This window comes from Paramormyrops kingsleyae, chromosome 9 (assembly GCF_048594095.1).
Source record: "Paramormyrops kingsleyae isolate MSU_618 chromosome 9, PKINGS_0.4, whole genome shotgun sequence".
Classification (NCBI taxonomy): Eukaryota; Metazoa; Chordata; class Actinopteri; order Osteoglossiformes; family Mormyridae; genus Paramormyrops; species Paramormyrops kingsleyae.
In genome coordinates, this window is record NC_132805.1 from 5698118 (window position 1) to 5722013 (window position 23896).

At 46.1% G+C, this 23896-nt stretch overlaps 2 protein-coding genes and 1 long non-coding RNA gene across 6 annotated transcripts in view; 2 read left to right on the forward strand and 1 right to left on the reverse strand.

The window, feature by feature from the left end:
• Positions 1–6: 6 nt before the first annotated feature.
• On the forward strand, positions 7–21970 carry iqgap3 (IQ motif containing GTPase activating protein 3). 4 transcript variants are annotated; one of them, XM_023801333.2, is made up of 38 exons: positions 7–294; positions 1285–1372; positions 2012–2168; positions 2395–2472; positions 4094–4170; positions 5648–5715; positions 5818–5931; positions 6855–7033; positions 7444–7522; positions 8180–8343; positions 8707–8794; positions 9062–9225; positions 9490–9650; positions 9920–10035; positions 10245–10408; positions 10637–10727; positions 10858–11025; positions 11447–11589; positions 12229–12399; positions 12637–12720; positions 12814–12885; positions 12990–13059; positions 13151–13359; positions 13754–13906; positions 14093–14256; positions 14373–14597; positions 14713–14853; positions 15136–15220; positions 16107–16339; positions 17365–17497; positions 17571–17673; positions 18025–18172; positions 18415–18502; positions 18595–18807; positions 19256–19422; positions 19517–19621; positions 19795–19903; positions 20430–21970. In XM_023801333.2, exons 1-38 carry the CDS (start codon positions 261–263, stop codon positions 20541–20543), a joined length of 4920 nt encoding a protein of 1639 aa, XP_023657101.2. In that variant the 5' UTR covers positions 7–260; the 3' UTR covers positions 20544–21970. The 4 variants fall into 4 exon arrangements, with proteins under 4 accessions (XP_023657101.2, XP_072572239.1, XP_023657100.2 ...); XM_023801332.2 differs by lacking the exon at positions 7–294 and adding an exon at positions 1108–1187; XM_072716138.1 differs by having other exon boundaries at positions 19795–21970.
• Positions 20130–23792, reverse strand: LOC111838399 (uncharacterized). Its single transcript, XR_002836870.2, has 3 exons — positions 23652–23792; positions 20406–20577; positions 20130–20260 (listed from the first exon to the last, which is right to left on the reverse strand). It is a non-coding gene; the product is annotated as an uncharacterized lncRNA (long non-coding RNA).
• LOC111838336 (transcriptional repressor p66-beta-like) overlaps positions 23725–23896 on the forward strand; it is a 28137-nt gene continuing 27965 nt past the window's right edge. The window contains exon 1 of the mRNA XM_072716140.1: positions 23725–23861. The gene's annotated coding sequence lies outside the window, so the exon portion shown is untranslated. The remainder of the gene's footprint in view (positions 23862–23896) is intronic.

Below are 23896 nucleotides of genomic sequence, written 5' to 3' on the forward strand. Positions count from 1 at the left end.
GAAATCGGCGGGATATTCAAACTTCGGGGAAAGTAAACAGCTTCACTCTGCAGCACGACTAGCTACGCGGTGGTTGGCAGTGCTGTTTGCGTGGGTTTGACTTTGGCAAACCGCTATAGGAGAGTCCAGTCGTTCCTTTATATATAAAAGGTTGTATCTGTCACAAGACGGAACCATTAACGTAAACAGGAGTCTGTCGTTTTTGAAATTTTGAAAAACGGGAAGCACCATTGCCAGGTTTGCTTGACGGTGAAGATAAAATGGGAGATTCGGGAGGACAGACGCGTTCTGCCTGTAAGTATTTGGAAATTGGATAAAATGTCCGAGACAACGCTTTGCCAGGTTGCTCGTAAATTGCCGTGATATTTTACTTCTGTTTGTATCAATACCGTTATTTTGTCTGTGCATTCTATTGCCTTTTAATGTATTTTAAAAGGGTTAAAGGAGCTTTGTATTGGTTTAGTTATTTATTGAGTTATTAGTAACACCGTAACTGCTATTTTCTGCTTTTTTGCTGATATTCATTTTGTTTAGCTGTTTCGTCTTCGCTTTAGTTCAGCATCAGAATACGCTACCTTGTTTGACGTATGTCCCCCTAATTTCCATGTATACTTTGTTTTTGTTAATACGCAGTTTTTGTCCGTTTTTCTGTGTTATTATGCAGTTTCAAACACTATAGACTTTTATGTGATTTCCATTGTGTTGTGGAAAGGCACGTTGTTCAAGCTAAAACAAAATGGACTTTACAAAAAACAAAAACACTCTGTTGTGACTACTAATCCTCAGAATCATTTTTTTTCTGCAGAACCAGCATTGTTAGTTACTAAACTGAACATAATGCCCCAAGATTGTGCACCCCCCCCCCCCCAAGACACATCAAAACAAGATTTCCATATAAAACACAGACATTAATCGGCACACATGAACAACCATTAATAACCTAAAAACACACCACTCATAATGGCCAAGGACAGACAGCTAAAGCTCATAGACTCTCAGTGGTTTTCTTATGGAAGCTTTACGAAGACTCACTATTTTTACTACAATAAATAGGCTTATGCTTACTGCGCCTAGTACTAGGTTGATTTCACTGAGCAAATAATGTAATCAAATGGGCGTGGGGTCAAACTTGACTCACGGAAGTGTAGTTAGCAGTGTTATGGCTATGAAACGTAATCTGTGCTCTGGTAAGTATCGCTGATCACCGGGAGAAAAATGTCTCGAACTACACCTGTGCTGTCCTGTTTGTACCTGTGCCCTTACGCTTGTGACTGTCACATACAGACGAGCGCCTGACTGCGGATGAGATGGACGAGCAGCGGATCCAGAACGTGGCCTATCAGTACCTGTGCCGCCTAGAGGAAGCTAAGAGGTACGCTGTAGACCAGCCTTTCTCAACCTGGAGGTCGCCAGATCGTTGTGAAAGACACTAAATAAAATTTGGATTTTGATGAAATAGTTTTAAGTAGTGTTAGTTGGTTTTTTTTCCCCCCCCACACAGTGGACAGCGCTGTGTCCATCTGCACCTAGATAAGGGGGGGGGGGTCGTGAACACCAACCAATCTTATCTTGGGGGTCATCACTCAAAAAGGTTGAGAACCACTGCTCTACATGATAACGATGTTGTTGGTAACTCTGATCCTTTCAAAATATGTTATGGGTAGGGCTGCACAATTTCACATCGTGAGATTTCTGCGAGTAATATTGCATTATTTATAAAACAGTTGGAATGACCCAAATAAACTATAGCCAAATAGAACTTATCTAAGAACAGTGTGTGGAATAAGTTGGTGGTGTTGCTTCGAGTTGTCCACAGACACAAAGCAGGGCTGACAAATGAGATGTTGTTGTTGTGCCTGTGAACATCACGAAGATGCTTAAATGCAGCCCTAATTATGGGCTTAGCAAACACTAACTGCAGGTTCTTTGCCTCATTGTTTTGCCATCAAAGTCCACATTGTTGTTCAGCCTTAAGTGTCCTTTGACCGCTTGGTTCCTCTCTGCCTGGCAGGTGGATGGAGGCCTGCCTCCATGAGGACCTGCCGGCCCCCACTGAGCTAGAAGAAGGCCTTAGGAATGGTGTTTGGTTGGCCAAACTCGGCCATTGTTTCGCCTCCAATGTAGTTCCACTGAAGAAGATCTATGACCTGGATCAGGAAAGATACAAGGTTAGCAGCATACAAGCGTGTGGTTACCTTTAAAGTGTTCCTCTGTTTAATGTTACCCCATCATATTGCCCCCATCTAATGTCTAATATGTATTATATTCTAACCGTTTCAGTCAGAATTATGTCCTCAGAGTTGCACAAAGGCCTATGGGTTTTCATTTGTGTGTGCCTGTTCTGTTTAATGTCAGTTCTTTATGTAATATTTTCCCATTCTAATAACTATGCAGGCAAACGGATTGCAGTTCCGGCACACGGATAATATCAACTACTGGCGTAGCGCCATGGCGGAAGTCGGCTTGCCAACGGTAACTTGCTAGTGATTGGCTAATGTGGAATCTGAATCACTTTTCTTCATCAAACGCATTGTGAGGATTTTGTTTTTGTGATGATGGTGTTACAGATACAAACTTGATGCGTTTGTAAGGTACACACAAACCTTACAAATAGGGATGAGTTAAGGCTGGTCCATACTTCTCCGCACGCGTACTAGCGGACATTGTGCGCTGGACGAACACATGCTGCACTCCAAATTTGTGTCCACGCAGTGGTGAACTCACAGCTCTGGAGACACAGCACATGATCAATCTGCTAGCGTCCACTTTAAATACCAACATGGATGCTTTTGAGTTTTGGGGTAGTTTGCAAACCCTACAGACTATGTACAAGGTAATGCATGTAAATACGTGTGGATGTGAGTGCAGACGTCTCTCGAATTGAAAATCTCACCCCAGCCAGCTGTCTGAAGGCGGCAATCCTGTCAGTTGGCTCTCTGAATTTGTAAAACGTAGGGAAACGTACACAAACCTAACTGCTATGGTACGTGTGCAGGGAATATCAATTTATATTATTATTATTAATAAAAATATAAATACACCATGTGTGCATGTGTAAAGTACGCGGCTTGACTTGAGAACTCTGAACGATTCCGTGTACGCGCTGGAGGATACGCGCTTGTGCAGAGAAGTATGAACTAGCATTTAGGATGTGCAAATGCATAGAATGTCATCTTGAGAGGGTATGTAGACAGCTCCTCATAAATTGTACAATAATATATCTCAACATCACCCAGCTTACACAAGGTTATGGAAATGTGCTAGTAGTAACTTTCATGGAGAAGGTGAGTAGTTGTATATTGTCGGGTAGTGTGGGTTTCTTGTGATTGGCAGTTAGGATTTAAGGTACGTATAAATAACTGTTCAATATTGAGTCAGTCTGGAAGTTAAGCTGACTATACTACAGACGAAATCGAGGGATTTTAAGTCATTTTGGCTATACAATGTTGTATAAGCCATAATCCCTGCTGCCATCGCAGTTTCGGCCCACTGCCTGTGCAGGGTCCCTTGGCTGAATTTTTTTTGTTTTGATCCCACCCGCTGTCCACGATTGGCTGACATACTGTGATGTCACTGGGTTGGTTAGCAGGACTAATGATCTAGATAACTGTATGCTTTGCACCGTGCCACACTTTAGATATTTTAAATTGGTGCATATTTGTTAATAGTGAATGTTGTAACTTTGTAATGCTTGCTGTGGAATGTTTCATTAGTGTGTAACTGTGAGTATCATGTAAACTCTTGCCTTCCCTCTGCTAGCAACTGCTAGTATTAAACCAATAGTGGCTGCTGATAAAGAGAGCAACTTTCCATTTGAAGTCTCCTTTATTAAAATGACTCATGCACTCGCAATACGTTTATTTGTGCTCTGCATGGGGGTCTGCTGCATCGAAAACATTCTCCCCCCTCTACGGTTGTGGCGTGACATAGAACAAACAAGGCGGCAGATATGTATTGAAATAGACAACCTAGAGAAAGCGCTGAAATCTGGCTTCGCTCTTCTATGTACCAAACCGATTAACTCTGTCATAATGGTTTTGGTTCAAGTTTACAATGAACCATTTTAATACAGCAGCCTTTGGTTTTCCGTCAGATCTTCCAGCCGGAGACCACAGACATCTACGACAAAAAGAACATGCCGAGGACCGTGTACTGCATCCATGCTCTCAGGTCAGTTTGTGTAACAAGAAGTTTATATGGCAATGCATTATCATTGTGCCATATGATCAGTCCTGGGTTTATAAAAAAAATATACATTTTATTTTATTTAAGGTTGTATGTGTTAAAGGTGCCACAGAATTCCCACCCCCCCCCCACTTTCATTATTTTTAATTGTTCCCAGGTGAACTTGGTTTGTCTGAAAAATACCCAGAAGTGGTTTTATGGGCCCGTTTACAACCTCATTTATCCCTTGTATGAAATGGGCCATTTTCCTGTTTTTGGTGGGCTCATTAATGGTAGATGATTTATTATCATCACATATTAATATACAACCAAACTCAATTTGAAACAAACCGTTTAACTTGGCAGCTTCAAATGAGCTCGACTCCAAAGCCTCAGTCATGTGCTGTGTAACAATGTTTCGGTCAACTGCATTTACAGCGGTGAGCCCAAGAGTATAACTGCTGAAAAATTCCTATTGCCCAGTGATGTCATAGCGCAACGCAATACTCATGTATTTGTAGTGATGCTGGTGTACACAGATTATGTACAGTACATAATACTTGATTGTGATGTATGCTACTGGTTTATGTACTTACTATACTGTGCTGTGCAGTCTTTCTGCTTTGCCAAACGTCACTGAAATACTCCCACTTCAGCGTAGGCACAACATTAGCATAGTCATAACTTTTGTTTTTAGCATTATAACAAGAACATTGTAATATTTTGCATCTTAGTCAACCAATGATTTTATGATGCTAGCTTCATTATGTGAGTTTTATCAAGAACTCCAAACAGTGGAGCAGCTCGTAAACCTTATTTAATGAATTTGGACTCGTGCTTTCAAATTTTTAAGTTCAGTATCGATATTTTAGTTAACCAAAAGTAAGCTACAGGTAATATTGAAGCCTCTTGTCAATATCGCAGACTTTGCAATGTTGTTTTCTACTCCCTTGCTAACCTGGAGTATGTTTCCCAGAAGCATAGTTGCTTTTGTGTTGGCATCATTAACAATGTGCATAGCTAGCACCATGCAACTGAGCGGTTCCTAGTATATAAGTTGCTAATGTGAGCTTTTAGGAAACGTCCCCCTGAATAGACCTTACCTTCTTAGCTTACAAGTAATCTATAACCTTTATTACTGTCAGTGTATATATATATATTTTTTTCCTTCCCAAGTGCACTTATGGAAACTGCACATATGCTTCTTGAGAGGAAATGTATGTTGCAGGTTGTGTAGCTGGGCTTGAAAGTGGGCTGGTGTATGTTAAGTTTGGGGGTGTAGTTGAGACTCGCATAATTTTTGAATCACCCCAATTTGCCTCCTTTTACTTATGTGGGATTTCTATTTGGAAGAGGCGATAAGTGTTTGATATTCACGGTATGTCAGTTCCGTGTACCAAGCTATGCTGAGGTAAAGTCAGATTTTCATTCTATGGCACCTCTGAACACGCTTCACTGTGACATGCTTGTGTCTGTCTTACAGTCTTTACCTGTTCAGACTGGGTTTGGCTCCGCAGATCCATGACCTTTGTGGCAAGGTCAAGTTTACAGGTAAAGTTGTTGTGTACATTTGGCCAATTGCTGTTCAGAGTTCTTGGCCAGATGCTGTCACAGAATATGAGCGATGATATCTCTCTTCTGTGGGCCTCACAGAGGAGGAGATCAATAATATGAAGCGGGAGCTGGATAAGTATGGCATTCAGATGCCAGCTTTCAGCAAGATCGGGGGGATCCTGGCCAATGAGCTGTCGGTGGACGAAGCTGCAGGTACGAAGGTGCCCCCATGGCTCTTGGGGGGGGGGGGGGGGTTTGAGGGAACCTGTCTACGAATTGGTTTTAAGATGTGCTAGTTTTTTGGAATTCCAGCAGCTATAGGGAGTGGAAAATGTCTTAAGTTAAAATTAATTATTACAGTATATCATAAATGAACTAAATGGGGTGAGGAGGGTGATGCTTCCAATTGTGTGTAAAATAGCATATATGTATATATATGGGACCAAAAGTCATAATAAATTTCGTCAGTTTTCTCTACATATAAATGTGAAAATAAATTGCCCACCCTTTTTTAACGAAGAAGCAGCAAGCCATTGCGCAGCCTACTCAGAGGGGGAATCGCTTCGCTTCTCTTCCTCATTGTCAGTCTTGGCTGGAGGGTGGAGGGTTTGAGGTGACACAGGCTAATTGCTGGGCTAACTGACTTGAAGGCAGCCAACTCGAAGTGAAATCAGCTTTTGCGTGGTTTTAGTGTTTCCTGCTGATTTCAGCTCTACTGCCTGTGCATTAACATAGCATGGATGTTGAGACGGACACTGCAGATTTCTAATTTTAATGTATTTTTTTTAAAGAATTCTTTCTTTTCTGTTGTACTCAAGTTTTTTTTAATTTTTTTTAAAATTTGCATACAACCAAAATTGAAACGGCGTCACTTAATGGTAGCACATCATAGGACAGCCACAAATGCCGATCTGAACATTGACACAAGTCGCATGAAGTAGGACTTTGACTTGCTAAAGGAGAGGTGGGTGGTGAATGTAGGGGGCTAGAAGTGGTGGGGGTTGGGGTGGGGGGGTGTGGGAGGATACTTCGTTTCGACGGCATCTCGTATGTTTGTGACCGAATAAATTCACAATGAGCATTAATAGTGGTTGAGCTGTATGTACTGTGCTAAGTGAGGCGCCCCCCCCCCCCAGTGCACGCAGCAGTGATAGCCATCAATGAGGCCGTGGAGCACGGCTGCTTAGAGGGCACCGCTCAGGCCTTGCGGAACCCCAACGCCATGCTGGCTGACCTGCAGGAGCACCTCATGCCCGTGTACCAGGAGATGCTGCGCCAGGCCAGGGCTCAGAAGGCCGCCCGCGCCTCAAACAAGGTTGGCTTGGAGGAGGTCCCACCATCTGCAGCAGTATTCAGCCATTTGGTTTGCTTGCGTCTGTCATGAACGTAAAAGGGTGTCTCAGTGCTGGACCAAAGAGCCAATGAAATCTTCACAAATCCGGAACAGTGCGTGCCTTGCAAATGTCATGGCTATTTCAAACAGGAACTTTTTTTTATTGCTATTTTTTCCTCACGCGCTAACAAATTGTGAAATCTGGTATGTCAGCTTTTGTGCGTATTACGGCAAAATAAATCATATTAATCAAAATGGTAGGATATAAGAATGTGCTGTCTCCGGGGGGGGAGTTTTGTTTTTTTTGTTAAAATATTTTGCTTGTGTTTGCAAACTGCAAAGGGAGGGGACTGGGATTCACTTGGCTTTGTCACTTTGCTTTCTGGCTTCAGGTGAATGGCTCTGAGAAAGACATCTATGAGGAGTACCTCGCCCAGAAGGAGATTCAGGAAAACATCAACAAAGTCAACGGTAAGTTTCTCTTCTGCTACAAAGAAATGTGCTCTTTGTTCTCCAATAGGAGCGATCCCCAGAGCCACAAATCTTAGCACTGAAATGAGGCTACCTTTATTGATTTGAAGGAGAAGCATATTCATCGACATAGGTAATTCATCATTCTGCTCTCAGTAAGACAAACCTTCAACATGAGTAGAATTGCTGAGTGATGTGTTGGGGTGTTACAGTACCTTCAATACAGTCTTGACCTCCAGCATTAAGCAGAAGGCAGTTTTGTGGTTCTTCACAGGACAAGATGGTATATGAACACAGTAGGGGGACTAGATCAGTTGCCTTAGTTTGTTTGTGTCACCTTTACTATTCTATTCTTTCAATAAGTTGCTAATCATGTGATCGGTAAGACGAGTCGCTTCTCTGACTGAGGTTTAGTCTCTGACGTGACACTTGAGACCTCATGGCAAACGGACCTCGCCTGCAGTGTTGTATGTCCGAATGGCTCACGCCAATGTGTCTGCCAGCTCTCTGTGGCCAGAAGGGCTCCCGTCACCGGAATAAAGGCTGCTAGCCTTTAGCTTTATGAGTATTTAATTAATCTATTTTGCTACTGCAGTACCGTGTCCTTGCTGGCCTTCCCCTCTGTAACACTGCATGTCTGTGTTTGGCGGCCTGCAGTGCGCGCGGCACTGGAGTGCGTGGATGAAGCACTGGACTGCAGTGATGCTCTGGCCCTCCTCTCGGCCCTGCAGGCCCCCTGCCTGGCCTTGCGCGGCCTCCGCCGAGAGAACACCGCCTGGTACCTAGAGCAGCTGGCCGCTGACCGGGAGCAGAAGGCCTTGGTAAGCCGTGCCAGGCTCGGCAGCATCTCTACTCTTGGCCGGGGGAGCGAGAGTAATTTTATGGCGACCCCTGGCACCACTCGGCAGTACTTGTTTGACATTCACAAGCCAGGAGTTCAGACTTTAACGTTTAACTTAAATCTTATCGCTTGGGCAGCTCAGCAATACTGCCCCCTACAGTCCATATGTGGATGTACACAGAATTAAGTGATAAAAAGATTAGAATTTGCTCCCATGATATTCTCCCAGTATAATGCTTGTATTGACCCTGTGACTTGAACACTGGCCTCTTCTTAATGTAGTGTGTTATATCCGGGATGCCATAACAGAAGCTCCATTCAGATAAGATGAAATTTGTCACAGGACCTGGGCTCTGTGGACCCTCTGGGCCAGGAGGAGCTGCAGGAGGGGGTGTCTATGGCCAATGAAGAAGCGCAGCGCTCCCACACGGGTGAGCGCCTTGTTCTTTAGATGAGCTTCTAGATGCACTGCCAGCATCTCCATCAGCAGGTCCGCTGGCTATGTAGTGGTGACCCCACATCATCTAGTCTGCTGTTTTCAGTTGATATGTCACCGAATTATTTCCCAAATTCATGATTAAGTGTGACATGTGAAACATGCATTTCACCAGACTAATGTTGATTTTGTGTCTTGTATATGGGCTTGTTGGTGTACTGGTCATAAAACTGCATTTGTGTGTGCGCGTGTGTACGTACAGTGGAGCGGGCAGTGAGTGCCATTAACAAGGCCCTGCGGCAAGGTGACCCCCGACAGACCACCCGCGCCTTGATGAACCCGGATGCCCAGCTCCCGGATGTGTTCCCCTTCGCTTCTGAGCTCTACCAGAGAGAGCTGGCGCCCTTGCAGGAACAGAGCCCTGAGGTACCGGCCCCCATGACGGGCCGCCATCCACTTACAAAGCTTTTTAGCAGCTCAGTGAGACCGGGAAGATCTACACTGCAGGATGCTTTTACATGCTGTGTTCCCGGCAGCTGAAAGAATAAATAGCATTTGTTTACCTCTTAGGTTTCACTTGTAGGGTCTCTCATGGATTGGGTGGTATCCTTTTTATATGTTGAGGGTGCGGGGAGATTTGATCATTTGTGGTTTATTTTTATTTTTTTTCTGTCCATTTTTGTCCTGAAGGGGGGGCTGCAGCAGGAGGAGCTCTTCGTAGCTGTGGAGATGCTGTCCGCGGTGGCTTTGATAAACCAGGCCGTGGAGGTGCAGGATTCTGGTGCTTTCTGTGTCAGACTCATCAGCCCAGCAGCAGGACTGGCCGACATCGAGGACGGGCTGATCCAGAGGTGAGCTGTCATCTCTGGGCTTCCCTGCCCCACCCCCCAATATATTATTAATGACACTGCAGTGAATAATTAATTTTGTCTGTCATTTCACACCAGCCATAAAGTGGGGTCAAGTGCCTCCCCAATTAGTAAGAGGAGGCGTGAGAAATTCCGGCATTTTGACTTTGACATGCATAAATAAATTAAACAGCAGTAAACTCTCCCTCCGTGGTGTGTGATCACATGTTTTATAACCTGGACTTAGTTTAGTGGTGATGGTGTCTGTTTAGATACTTTGAGCAGCTGTGTGTGCTGAAGAAACGGGCCGGCAGGGCCTTGTTGACGTGGAACGAGCTGCAGGGGGGGCTGAACGCCGTCAACGCGGATGCACAGGAGGAACACGACCGTAAGCAGCCGCCTTGGCACAGACAGGGCTGCCGGTGCCTTTGAAACATACCTGCTTCTCCTAGGTTGATGCTTCTCTCTTATATTGCTGTCTGAAGACAGTGTTTATGATACTAATTTTTAACCATATCTCACAAATCTAAAAATACAAATTGTGTTTCTTGTTTACAAGGTGATATGCTGGGTGTGTTTTCCGCCCTGTTTCTACAGAAATACTGTCCATCGGGCTGATCAACAAGGCCCTTTGTCACAGCCGCCCCCAGGACACCCTGGCTGCGTTGCTGTTGCCCTCAAGTGGCCAGGAGGGGGTACAGCCACAGAATGCCTGGCGGTACCATGAGGTGCTGAGTCGTGCCAAGCGACGCAAAGCAGAGGTGCGGCTGAAATTACCTGTTTTGTAAGATTCTCTCGTAATAATTTTAACGACCTGTGAAAATACGTAAAGGTAGCAGAAAGCAGAAGAAGCACCCATAAATTTATGTATGTCCTTTTTAAAGCGCAGCGCATTAATTAATGACCTTCGGCCTGTGACTTCTGGATATTGTCATTTGTCAGGATAATGATTGTTTGCATCTTTTCCTGATGGCTGTTTGTGTCCACAGGAGAGCAGGGACCCCGGAGCAGAGCTGTGGTTGGCTGACATCCAAGAGGGAGTGAGGCGAGCCAATCAGGACACACAGACAGCGCTGAAGAGTAAGTCAGCCCAGAATCTCACTGGTCCAGTTTTGATAGCCTTGTGTCCTGAAACAATTGACCTTTTTGTATGGCGTGGCAGAGGTCAGCTGAGTTCATTGGCCGTTAATGATATTTGCGTGCTTCTCAGTGTCGTTGGGTCTGGCGGCAGTCAACCAGGCAGTCAAAGAGGGCAAAGCGTCCCAAACGCTGCGAGTCGTTCGTCTACCAGAGGTGGCGCTGCGGAGTGTGGTCCCTGAATGTGCCGCAGCATATCAGGATGAACTGTCTGGCCTTTTGAGGGCCAAAGCAATGGAGGGTGAGACTTCATCGCCTGCCAGATAGGTTCAGTACTGCTTTGTAGCCGCAAGACGTCCATCCAAGTAGTTAATTCACGTCTTCAGTTGGTGGATTTTTCTGCTCCACAGTTGACGCATAAACATCTGCTTTGCAAACATGACATCGTTTACAAGAGGAAGCCAGTCAGTCCTTGTTTACGTATTTTGTTTAATTTTTTTTAGTTCTGAATCTTTGACTTGCTCCTCTACTATGTTACTCTGTCCTATACACCCACTATCCTTTGCATAACGAGGTAAAGTGTCTCCCAACCTGGCCTTCTGGAACCCACAGATGCTCCACGTTTTTGCTCCCTCCCAGCTCCCACAAAAACATGGACTGTCTGCAGTTCCCTGAGGACTATATTGGGAAGCACTTGGTTAAAGAGGCTCTCCTGTGTCTAGGTGACAATAGGAGCCCTTGGGTCAGACACAGGCTTCCGGATGGCAGCTCGTACTACTTTCACCTACAGAAGCTGGAAGGCACATGGGAAAGACCTCAGGGCTTTGTGCACAACAGCCTGTACCTGGTGCATGCTGAGATACAGGTAACCGTACTACAGGGCTCCACGCTGTGGCCCTGTGTCGCAGGGGGGGGGCGGGGGGGGGACGCCGTGTTCCCTGCTCAGCGCTTCAGGGCTGCCAGCAAGCAGCTGGCTTAATTTGTCTCGTACAGATGCTGCATGATGCTGGGAGGAACATCGGGCGTCTGCTGTCGTGATACAGGGGAAACATGGGGGTCTGTTGTGAACATGGCATTCAAAGATCTAGAAATTTTACAGCAGCTGAAATATAGAGGGGTAGCATTTCCTAGTGGTAATATGGTTTTGAGCCTCTCTATTCTCAGGAATTCTGCATTGGAGAGGAGTGCCTTTGGTTTTCAGAGCCTCATTCTCCTATTAGCCTGCGAACTGTAGCGCTGTCACTTAGAGGTGCTGCCTGTGTATAATAGTAGTTCTGAGCCTGTTAAGTTTTGGAGCCAGTCAGTAAAATGGATGAATGACTGGGGGCTGCATAGACTGACAATACTGCTTCCCAGGATCATATACAATCAAATACTGAACCTGGTTCTTTGACCTAGGTCACATTTTATGATGCCGCTGTAGGAGTGTTAATATCTATAAACTTGTTTTAGCCGCTTGTCCCTGCTTGGTTCGAGTTTTCTTGCTGTCTCCCCGCCTCCACAGGCAGTTCTGTCCAGTGTGACGCGGACCCACAGCCGCGAGCTGCAGTGGAAAGCCAGTGAGCCCCTGCTAGTGCAGCTGCAGGCCCGTATGCGGGGCTTCCTGGTGCGGCAGACGCTGGGGGCCCGTCTGCATTTCCTGCGCACCCAGCTGCCTGCCGTCATCACCATCCAGGTGAGCTCTACAACATGGAGGGGTGATTGTTCCTCCTCTTCGCATGACCTCTCGACTTGCTGGTCCACCTGAATCTAAAGCCGTCTAATGAGCTGCAATGTGAACAGACTCTCTGCCTCGTCGTCTAATCCCTTCCCACAGCCCTGATGTTCACATGAGATGGATGAGCATGAGAGTGACTTGCTGGGTGCCTGGCTTGTTTTTTTATCTCCTGTAACGTGACTGGCTACGTTTCAGGCCCATTGGAGGAGGTTCTGGCAGCAGCGCGCCTACAGGCAGAGGCTACAGTACCTGCGCAGGAACTGGAGGGCTGCCGTCAAGGTAGGAATGGAGCCCCACGCATCTCCTGGCTTTCTAGCTGCATGTAGGGGGTGAAGGTGGCATGTGAGGGATTTGAGGTTCTCTTCCTTGTAGATTCAGGCCTGGGTGAAAATGTGGCTCGCCCGTAGGAGGTACAGAGCACGGCTGAGATACTTCCGGAAGCATGTGAGTGTGGGGTTATGTATGCCGAATCTTATTTAGTGTGTGTGTGATGTATTGCTGATGCTGGTGGTTTTTTTTTATTATTTTTTTTAATTTCTGTACCATAGGTGGATGCCATTGTGAAGATTCAGGCATTTTTCCGGGCAAATAAGGCTCGTGAAGACTACAGGATGCTGGGTGAGTGATTGCTTGGTGAATAGTGATTTCACTGTCCGGTGTGAGCATTGGAACGTGTTCCCTGATGTGCATTTGTGCGCCCCCCCCCCAGTGCATTCTGAAACCCCCACCCTCTCCGTGGTGAGGAAGTTTGCCCACCTGCTTGAGCTGGGCGACTCTGACATCCGCCAGGAGGGGGAGCTGTTGCGGTTACGGGAGGAGGTGGTGCGCACCATCCGTGCCAACCGGCAGCTGGAGGGCGACCTGGACCTGATGGACCTGAAGATCGGCTTGTTGGTCCGGAACCGGGTCACTTTGCAGGTCGTGATCACGGGGGAAGCAAAGCACTTGTGTCTTTGCACACGTGCATGAGGCGTGCCCTTGACCGCAAATGGTCATTCCCATTTACTATAAAATGAATGCTTAAATTATTTAGACAAAATTTAGTGCAGAAAATACTACGAGAGTTCTTGTGTTGACCTTTTGGTTCCTGCTGACAGAGTACTATAGGCAATTCATTATGTATTCATTCGGTTCATTCATTCGGTTCATTCATTCAAGTAATTCATTCACATATTTTGTAGCTGCAGCATTTAATTAAAAAAAAAAAAAAAAACACACTCCAGGCTGTACACGGTCAAAAAACATTATTTGACCTGCCCTCCCCAAAGGTCGCGAACTAGGCGATTTAAATGTGGTCGTTCGTCTGACACAGGAAGTCGTTTCCCATTGTAAGAAGCTGACGAAGAAGAACAAGGAGCAGCTGTCAGACATGATGGCTCTGGATAAACAGAAGGGCCTGAAATCGCTGAGCAAGGACAAGCGCGAGAAACTGGAGGCCTATCAGCATCTCCTCTACCTGCTGCAGGTAGACGTGCTCTCCTGTTGCTTGCCAAATTGGTATTATCTGGATTTAATGTAGCACTTAAACCTGCTTGTTAATATTTAGGTGACTCAAGCAGTTTTTACTGCAACTGCAAACAGTGGAGTGGTCTGTTTTTCTTCCCTGTTGTTGCCTTGGAGATCTGACCTGCGTCTGCCCTCCTTTGCTCAGACGCAGCCCCTGTACCTGGCCCAGCTGATCTTCCTCATGCCCCAGAACAAATCAACCCGCTTCATGGAGACAGTCATCTTCACTCTCTTCAACTATGGCTCCGACTGCAGAGAGGCCTACCTGCTTTTACAGCTCTTCACTGCCGCCCTACGCCACGAGATCAAGTCAGTTTACTGGTCTTACAAATGCTGTAATGCACATACACGAGTCCAGTCTAGTGGTGTAGGGCAGCCTGACAGCAGAACATGCCTCTTCTGCCTTCCTGTTCCTCTATCCATAGAATGAAGGTGGATCAGCCCCAGGAGCTTGTGATGGGGAACCCCACAGTTATCAAAATGCTTGTGAGTTTTTATCGCCATGCCCGAGGCCAGAACGCCCTCAAGGATATCTTGGGGCCCGCAATCCGAGAGGTGCTGCAGGATCGGACCCTCAGCATCCGCACTGACCCGGTGGAGATCTACAAGACCTGGATCAACCAGACAGAGTCCCAGACCGGCCACAAGAGGTCAGCAGAGAGCTTGCATTTGGACAACTGCATCTGTGACTCACCTAATCCTAACTCTTACTTGAGTGCTCAAGGTGACCGATTTAACTGGGGGGGGGGATTTCATGCCCTGCAGCTCCCTGCCCTATGAGGTGAGTGCTGAGCAGGCCCTCGGCCACCCCGAGGTGCAGCGACGTCTGGACATCGCCATCGGCAATCTGAAGACCCTGACGGACCGTGTGCTCGGCGCCATCACGTCCAACCTGCACAAGCTGCCGTAAGGAGAGATTCCTCCCTGCCACCGGCTGTCACCTGTCTGCACAATGACCCCATTTCAAAATGCTACACCTGATGTTAACATCACCTGAGTTTGGCCCTATTATTGAATTGCACTGGTTTCATTTAAACCAGGCTAAAGGGAAGGGCAATGTAGGCTGTATTTTGTATATTTGTAAAAGAGTATATTTTCCACCGCTGCTTTGTTTCTGGCTCCGAGGATGTGAGGTGCCATTGGAGCATAATCCCATTTGCTTCCCTCTCCTCTGCCGCTGCTGCTTAGATATGGAATACGTTACACTGCCAAGGTCCTCAGGGAGGCTTTGCAGGAGAAGTTCCCTCGGGCTACTAAGGACGACCTGTACAAGGTACCGACTATCTTTCTTTTTCTCCCCCCCCCCCCCTTTCCCCTTTGTCAACAATTTCTCTGCTACTTTCCAGTGATCCCAGTCACTTGTGCACCTTGCACCAACACACTCCATGACAGTTACATACTCACATTTTTGCTTTTCTTGACCACCGAAAGACAAGTGGGTGATGTTGCGTGCAGTGAAATATGTAAAAATTAGTTATAGTAGCATAATGTGCATGAAGGAGCATTTGAAGCACAAAAATCCTGGTCCTCCGTATAACATGCATTAGGTTGCAAGCTTGGAAGGAATGTGATGGAAATGAGCACAAGAAGATATTCTCAAATAAAAGAAAAAATCACTTCCTTTCCCTTGCATTTCCAGGCAACAATGACATTTTCTGTGCCACTGCTTAAACCAATGTGGTGGCCCTGTGAAATGAGGTCTTCTGGTTTATTTTATTAAACACTCAATACTCTTTTACCACTTAAATACTGGGCTATACTTTAAAATAATTTTCGTCTCACAGAATTAAGAGAATCAATTACATGAAATCTTTACATATCCACAATAAATATTGGTGCGTTTTTGAATTTAGTGATAGCTCTTTTGTTGCAGTCATAGAATTTAATTTTTTTTAATGAAGAGTAAGTAATTGATAATGTGGGACCCGAGAAGGAGGAATCAAGAGGGTATTGCCAAAGTGAGTGTGGTGTAACAAACATACCAAGTGGAGTGTTCATCAGTTGAAGTAGGTTCAGCAGAGCTGTGCAATTTTAATTTTTAATTTTTTTCCCCCTCATTTAATTTGGTTGAAATCTAAGTCTGTGAAGCCTGTGTAATCCCCGGCGAAGCCGGAGAGCCGTAATGTTCAGAGTGCCGTCTCTGCCACCTGGCCCCGCAGATTGTGGGAAACCTGCTGTACTATCGCTACATGAACCCGGCCGTGGTGGCCCCCGACGGCTTTGACGTGCTGGAGTTCTCCGCCGGCTCCTGCCTGCTGCCCGACCAGCGCCGCACCCTGGGCTCTATTGCCCGCGTCCTGCAGCACGCCGCTGCCAACAAGCACTTCCAGGGCGACAGCGCTCATCTGCGGGCCCTCAACGACTACATCAGCGTCACGCACGCCAGGTTCAGGTGAGGGGGCTGCCGTATGTCGCAGTGGCGGGGGAGGGGATTGGGACCTGGAGCCCATCCCAGACAGCATAGGGAACAAGCTGGGTTACACCCCGGATGGGATGCCAGTCTATCGCATGGCACACGCGTTACAATTTAGAGATATCTTTGGATTGCAGGAGGACCATGTAACCTGCGTACACCACACACACACACACACACACACACACACACACACACACAGCAAAGGCGAGATTCAGCCCCCCCCACCCCCAGCCTGCAGGTGTGAGGCAACAATTCTACCCACTGAGCCTCCCTGCTGCTCTGTCTCAGACTTAAACAAAAACAGGATGAGGAAAGAAAATCACCCTGTTACTACAGACTGCAGTGATTTGTGACCACCAATCCACATTTGCATCAGGTTTAATACACTAGCTATGCTCAATGGGTTTGTCTTATGCTTTCGGAAATCTCTGTGGGGAAATATAGCAGTCTAAATGGCATACTGGTAATACCCCACAATGCTCGTTAACGTGTTGTATGAGTGATGTACGCTTCCTGGAAATCTCGAAAGCATGGAATCCAGTAACGGGTGACCATTAAGGTGACTGTATGGATTGTGGCAGCTAGCAGTTTGATTTGGAGACCCTAACTGCACAGTGCAAGCACAGAATGGACCATTTTATTAATGAAGAGCATGCAGAGTCACAGCTATAAGAGGGCTGCAGTCTTCAGTACTGTGTGTGTGTGTGTGTGTGTGTGTAATTATTACATGGTGGAGACCAGATTTCCCCCCCTATGTGATAAAAACCTGTTTTATACCCCACAATTTTTCCCACAAGGTGAAAGTCAATATTATAAAAATCTGTAGCTACAAACAAAAAAACTAAAGATGGCATTTTGTTTGGTTATTTATGGTTAATAAGGGTAGGACTGGGTTGGGGCTAAGGTTGTTATAATTGGTATTAGGGTTTTGCCTATAGAAATGAATGGATGGTCCCCACAAAAGATATAAATACAAACCCGTTTGTATGTGTTTGTCACAGCAAGTTCCTGCGTGCTGCTTGTGACGTCCCAGAGCCCGAGGAGCGGTTCAACATGGACGAGTACTCTGAGATGGTTATCCTCAACAAGCCCCTCGTCTACATCTCCATCAGCGAGCTCATAAACACCCACAAGGTCTGTATCTGCATCCTCGTGTATCTGAAGGGCTGCACAGCCGTTTGTTACACGGTAGTGTTTCTGTGTGTAGCTGTTGCTGGAGCACCAGGAGTCCCTGTGTTCGGACCCCTCTGATCCCCTCTTGGAGCTGCTGAAGGACCTTGGGACAGTACCTTCTGTCCAGGCTCTCGTGGGTAAGCCTAGTCTAACGCACCATTAAGGCTTGTCTTTGCTATTATTCTCTGCAGATTCTCTTGTTTGTGGTTTTTAATGGTCCATTACTAAATAGGGGGATGTTTATTGAATAGACATGAACATGAGCACACAAGTTTATAATACAGTTGGCCTTGTTCCTTGATAGATTTCCATTTAGTGAAAGGTTTCTACAGGACAAATGTACCATCGTCTGACAAAGGTGTTCGCAATTTTTAAAAGGGTTAAGCCAATTAAAGACCCCTTGACTGAAGATGTTACACAAGCAGTAGTTATGCAAGCTAATGACATGGACTAAAGTATGGCATTCTGATATGTGCATGTTGTGACAGGGGAGGGTGTGGTCAGCTCTGGGGATCCAAACACAGAACAAATCTTGGCTCAGTACAGCAAGATGGAAGTTTCCCTCACCCTCACCAGCAAGTTCGACATCTTCCGTAACTCTGACGAGCGACCTGATGCAAGGGGAATCCTGCTTAGGTGAGGTGATTTCTGCCAGTTATGGTAACCTCTGTTAAACTAGCTTATGAGTTGGGTTAGTACAGAGATCTGTCTAGAGTAGTATTACCCAATCTGGTCCTTTGGGACCCAGAGTTGGTCTAAGTTTTTACTACTCCTGAGCTCCTGCCAGACAGTGGACTGTGTGGATCCTTGAGGACCAGATCGGGAAACAGTGGTCTAGAGGACGGCCTGAGGAATGATGGTCCTGTGTTCTGTTACAGCACCAAGCAGCTGATCATTGACGTGATCCGCTCTCAGCCTGGAGAGACACTGAGCGACGTGCTCAGAGCCTCCATATCGGAGGACCAGGTACGTTTGCTCCCATCATCCTGAGTTGTGCCCCCCTGGTTTTCCTCTCACCGCACGTACTCCCCCCCCCCCCCCCCTTCCCCTGCCCTCAGGAGGCGCAGCATTGCTGGATGATGCAGCGACGAGCGCAGCGCGAAGCCCACACCCCAGAGAAGATGAAGAGGAACCAGTCCCTCATCGCCGACGGCAACCTGTCCCTGGAGGAGAAAAAGAGGAAGATCCTTCGCTGTCTCAGGAGGCTCGAGGCGCTGGGTGTGCTGACCCCCCCAGATGCAGAGGCCCAGATCCTGCAGCTCATCGCCAAGGTGACACACACACACACACACACACACACACACACACAGCTGAAGAGCAAGGTGGCCCACATTTTGACCTCCGTATGAGGCAGTTCGCAGTACTGAATCTCCACAGCTCTTTAACAACGTGTATCAATCAGTTACAATGCGTTTAAGTTGGCCCACCTCTACAAGCAAGACAAAGTGCTATTTTATTTTCTGAGAGGGGGAAAAATATGTAAACTCAGTTTTAGAATACAATTTATTCCAGAGCCCTAAAAAGACTGTAATCGATTAGTGTTCCTAGAATAACCACCGAGTATATTGAATGGAAATGAACACTTCGGTTTTTCTGGTCAACGGTTTTCCCATATGAAACTGAATCGCGGCCGCTTGCCCCGTGGGAGCCGGCTGGGTATCCGAGCGACGAGAGCCTCCCGTGAGCCCAGCGCTGAGTCTCCCCACCGCTCTCTTCCAGGACATACGGCACCAGCGGCTGTATCGCCAGCGGAGGCAGGCCGAGCTGGTGAAGCTGCGGCAGACGCTGCATAGCCTGCACTGTAAGAGCTCCTTCCACAGCGAGCAGGTGGATTACTACAGCCAGTACATCGCCACCTGCCTGGACAACCTCACTTCCAAGAGCAGGTGCAGCTGGGGGTCCCGGGCACGTCGTCCTCGGGGCTCGCGCCGGGGTTCCAGCCTCGCGCTAATGGCCGTCCCCTTATCTGTCATCCTTTAGTAAGGCTGGCGGGAAAAAGAGCAAGCTCTCAGCCCTCACCTACACCGCCTCCAGACTCCACGAGAAGGGCGTGCTTCTGGAGATCGAGGACCTGCCAGCCACACAGTCAGTGCAGGCCCCAACGCCCGCCACCGTACATGTCAGGCTGTAGATGCCCCCAGGCCCCTCAAGGCAGAGCGATGCTGACGTGCCACTTCCCTAGGTCATGATAAAATATCCCCTCCATGCATGCTTGGCAGGTTTAATATACCCGAAATTTCCGATCCGATCGTTTTCAGATTCAAGAACGTGATCTTCGACATCGTGCCCAGCGAAGAGGGCGGCACGTTCCTAGTGAAGGCCCGCTTCATGGGAGTAGACATGGAGAAATTCCCCCTCAAGTACCAGGTGAGCAAGCACCAGATGGCAGAATTCAAGCACAGTCCCTTTTGCCAAAATGCTAATTATTTGAAGTCATGCCAGCGTCGTCATATTTTATCAGAAAAATGCTTAACACTCCTGGGAGGGAGAATCTGGCCCCATGTGTCTCGGTGAAATGGTGACTAGGTGGAGTTCCTTTACTTTGAACTTTTCCCACCTCCTGTTCTAGTGTGTGTTTTCTTCCACATGCACAAATAAGGTGGAAATCAAGGCAGTGTATGAAAAGCTGTGGTGTGAACAGCACGCCCTCTTTGGCTCCCTGAAGCAGCACACGCTCGATTGCAGCTTCCTCTGCTTCAGTGGATGGGACTTTTCTTTAGGCTGCTGAAGGGATAATGAAAGTGAATTCAGTCTCAAAACAAAACAAAAAAAAAAAAGCCATTTCACAGAGACACAATCAGCTGGTGAAGATCAGCCCATTTTCGTCATTCCCTCCACCCCATCCTGTTCATGCGGTCGTACACGGCACCTGCGATTGTCCATGTCTGTCTAGGACCTGCTGCAGCTGCAGTACGAGGGGGTTGCCGTGATGAAGATGTTTGACAAGGCCAAAGTCAACGTGAATCTGCTCATCTTCCTCCTCAACAAGAAGTTCTTCAAGAAATGAGCAGCGTATATCCACAGAGACACACTGCCGATATCTGTGAGCACAGAACGGTTATTGGTGTTGACAGGATTTACTTGGGGAATTCATTATCTTTCATATTTAATTTACAAATATATAAATGCGTACTCCTAAATGTATGTATAAGCACAACACTATAATCTAATGCAATAATCAGCCACTTATTGCAGCTGATATTTGAAACTGAAAGTTGAGAAACATGGACTTTATGCGGAGATTTACAGTACATTTACCGTGGGGTGGGGCTACCAGGCTTATAATACTCTGGTGTATGGCACACCTTCATGTGCCAAGTGCCCCATAGTTAATCCCTCCCCATTGCTATTTTTTGGGGAGGGGGGTGTAAATAAAGGTCATTCATTGTTGTATGGGGCAGAGAAATGAAAATGGCCGGAAACAGTATACAAACAATCCCTAGGCAGAACAAGCCTGGTCTGCTGAAAAGTGCACTTAGATGAACAATTCTGGGGAACTGAAGTACTAACCAGTAAGGCAAGGCCATCGCACGAGAGGGATGGTGATGCCAAGTCATTTAAAAAAAAAAAAAAGCAATATAAAACTGTAACACTGATTACTGCACCACACCCTGTTTGAAATGAGGTGTCTAATTTTTTCCGATCATGTTTCACTGTCATTTAACAGGAATGCAAGCCATATTTAGGGGTGAGGTCTGGTTTTTTAAGGTATTTAAAATATTAAATATTTTAAGTAGTAGAAAATTCAATATTTTGGGCAAAAAAATAATTTTTCTCTAAGGAGCTATATAAATACGATTTCACCGTCCCATAATTCAAATTTTTTTGATACATTAAATCGTTACTGTTTGCCTTACTAAGTGATGTTTGTGTTTTATAGTACTTAATACTCAGGCTTTGCTGAATAGTGAATTTTCAGTTTTCATTTTAATTTGGCAGTGCATTTTAATCCCCAGACTTCGCATGCGTTATGTTACGATATGGCTTGAATTGAAGCACTCCAAATGGCATGTATTATGTACAATCCAGTAAGATTCGTTTGTCCGTGGCTTCAGTGGGCAAACCTATTTGCTGTTTTAATCTTGGTCCCTATACTCCTGATTTATTTTTGACATGTTCAGTTGGTCATCAGATTTTTCTGTTTCGCTGTGTTAAAGGAAATGATAGCTGTGAATGGCGACTTCCTTCGATTGTGGCTTCTGTTGGATCTAAAACTGTTGGGCAGAAATCAGCACAAATGGGAAACCTTTGGCTTGGACCATGAGGGGAGCTGATGGGGGGGGGGAACTATATACATGGACCTATTTAACCTGAGTTTGTTTGGCCATAAAATCTTAAGATGGCATAATGTAAATATTTTCTGTCTTGCTATTTTAATCTAACTCTTGCATAAGATTATCGCTGTAACTTAAATAAACTTCTGAAAACAGTGTAGCAAGTTTTTTTTCATTTTTCTTATGTAGTACCATTTATAGTTGGTTATATAAACTGGTTACTCATATCCACTGTCAAAATGATTGAAGCTGTTTTGTTATAACAAAAAACACTTCTCGCCCATGTGTTGACATTGTGGTGAACCTTTTTCAGATCAAAGCCTTATGCCCTTACTAGGTGAGAAACGGTTTTAAATAGTGATGCAAATTAGTGTTGTCACCATTTTAATGCAAAATACAAGTTTATTGCGCGACATGTCGCTACATCATGTGATGAGCCCTTAAGAGTTCGTTCCCATTGCCGTCCCTCCTTCAGCCGATCCTTGGTGGTGACTATCGGACATCTTAGATGCACAGTAACACCGTGGCATCGTGCAGTCATTTTCAAAGCTGGTCGGTCGGAAATCCCGCAACGGAATTCAATACGCACTATTCCACCAGGATTAACCCTATGTTACACTAATGAGCGCGAACCGGCCCCTAAGCGGCCGATCAAAGAGCGCAACGCCTCCAGATGACCATTAGAGGGCATGATACACAATACGAAGACAAAAGCTTTTTCTTTTTAATCGTTAATATTTTACGCGTGCCCGCTTTTATACTCCTGTGTAAGTGTATAAATTAAGCGTATATGTTGCTTTCCTCATTTCTTTTTTCACGGTATGTTTTCCAAACAGAAATCTTGGAATGTGTACGTCCAGTACGTAGTAAGAAAATAAGCAAGTGAATCGGGATTATATGTGTAAGTGCTGCAACAGCCGTGAAACCTTTTCAGAGGTAAAATACAAGGTTAAGAGTGCAGCGAAATTCCTACGGAAAGTTGGCCGTGTTTAAAAACGGACTATAGGCTATGATGAGGTACAGGCCGGTCGTCTGTCAGTGGGAGTAGGAACTACATGCCGATGGAAATACTCGCTTATCGCATTACAATAATGCCCTTGAGTTACCAATATAATACAGCGGCCGACCGTAGTCAAAATAATCCACTGATTAGCTTAGTGTAACGTGTGTGTGTACACATACAGTTACCGTAAATAGGCCTATTTATATGTAATCAAGAAATACATTTGCGAAACATGGTGCGTTCAAGAAAAATGACAGCGAATTGTCACCTTGTGAATTATGATCATTTTCAAATGAATTGTTATGACTGAAATGGACCACGGTCAGTAACGGTTAATTTTGACCGAGCCTTTACTTTTTGACGCTATATGTCATCCTAACAAAGTAAATGAATGTCCATCGTTTTGTATACTTTCCTAAGATATACGGTAAATACCGGCAAAGTTTATGCTGCTTAATCCTTATTACGTATGTATTATATACCATCCTCTGCGCGTCGTAACCATCACTGTCATTATTTCGAAACAAGTTACGAATTTAAAGCTTTCTGAAACATAAAAGTACCAAGCAGTACTAGTCGAAAGTCAAACAATACTTTCGAAATTTTACAGTTTGGGGGTCCAGAAAAGTTCGTTTTGGGCAACAGTGGACCGAAGCATTGTAATGGAATCCGATCAATAGGCCAGGCAAGAGGAGGGGGAGAGTAAACATGGCTGTCCGCAATTTATCTGTCATGGTAAGCTTATGCTGCCGACACGACGGGCATAACAACCCATTTAATTCCCATCATTTTACCGCTTCTTGTCCCCTCCCCTCCAGACACAGACAACAACACACACCTTAATAGGGGCGCGTCTCCGACACAGCCGCCGACCAATAACCCGCCTGTCTGTGCAGCCACCGAGTGGGATGAGCGCTCGTCGAGGCCCAATCAGCGCCTTTGTGTTGCCTGCCGGTGCCGGGGACTGGTCGTGAGGATCTGCTGCAGCGGTTCACGATCGGAGAGCGAGCCCGGAGTCGGTGGAACCTGCGGGGTTAACCAGAGTCAGGTGAGTCCGAGGTTTTCGGCAGGGCCTGTTCGCCG

Bases quoted from the DNA above. Each gene is read 5' to 3' on its own strand.
- iqgap3 (XM_072716137.1), top strand. From the start codon at position 1,112: ATGGGCGTGGGGTCAAACTTGACTCACGGAAGTGTAGTTAGCAGTGTT. The intron at 8,795-9,061 runs GTGAGCGCCTTG...GTGTACGTACAG, and splicing joins AGCGCAGCGCTCCCACACGG to TGGAGCGGGCAGTGAGTGCC. The intron at 13,060-13,150 runs GTGAGTGATTGC...CCCCCCCCCCAG, and splicing joins TGAAGACTACAGGATGCTGG to TGCATTCTGAAACCCCCACC.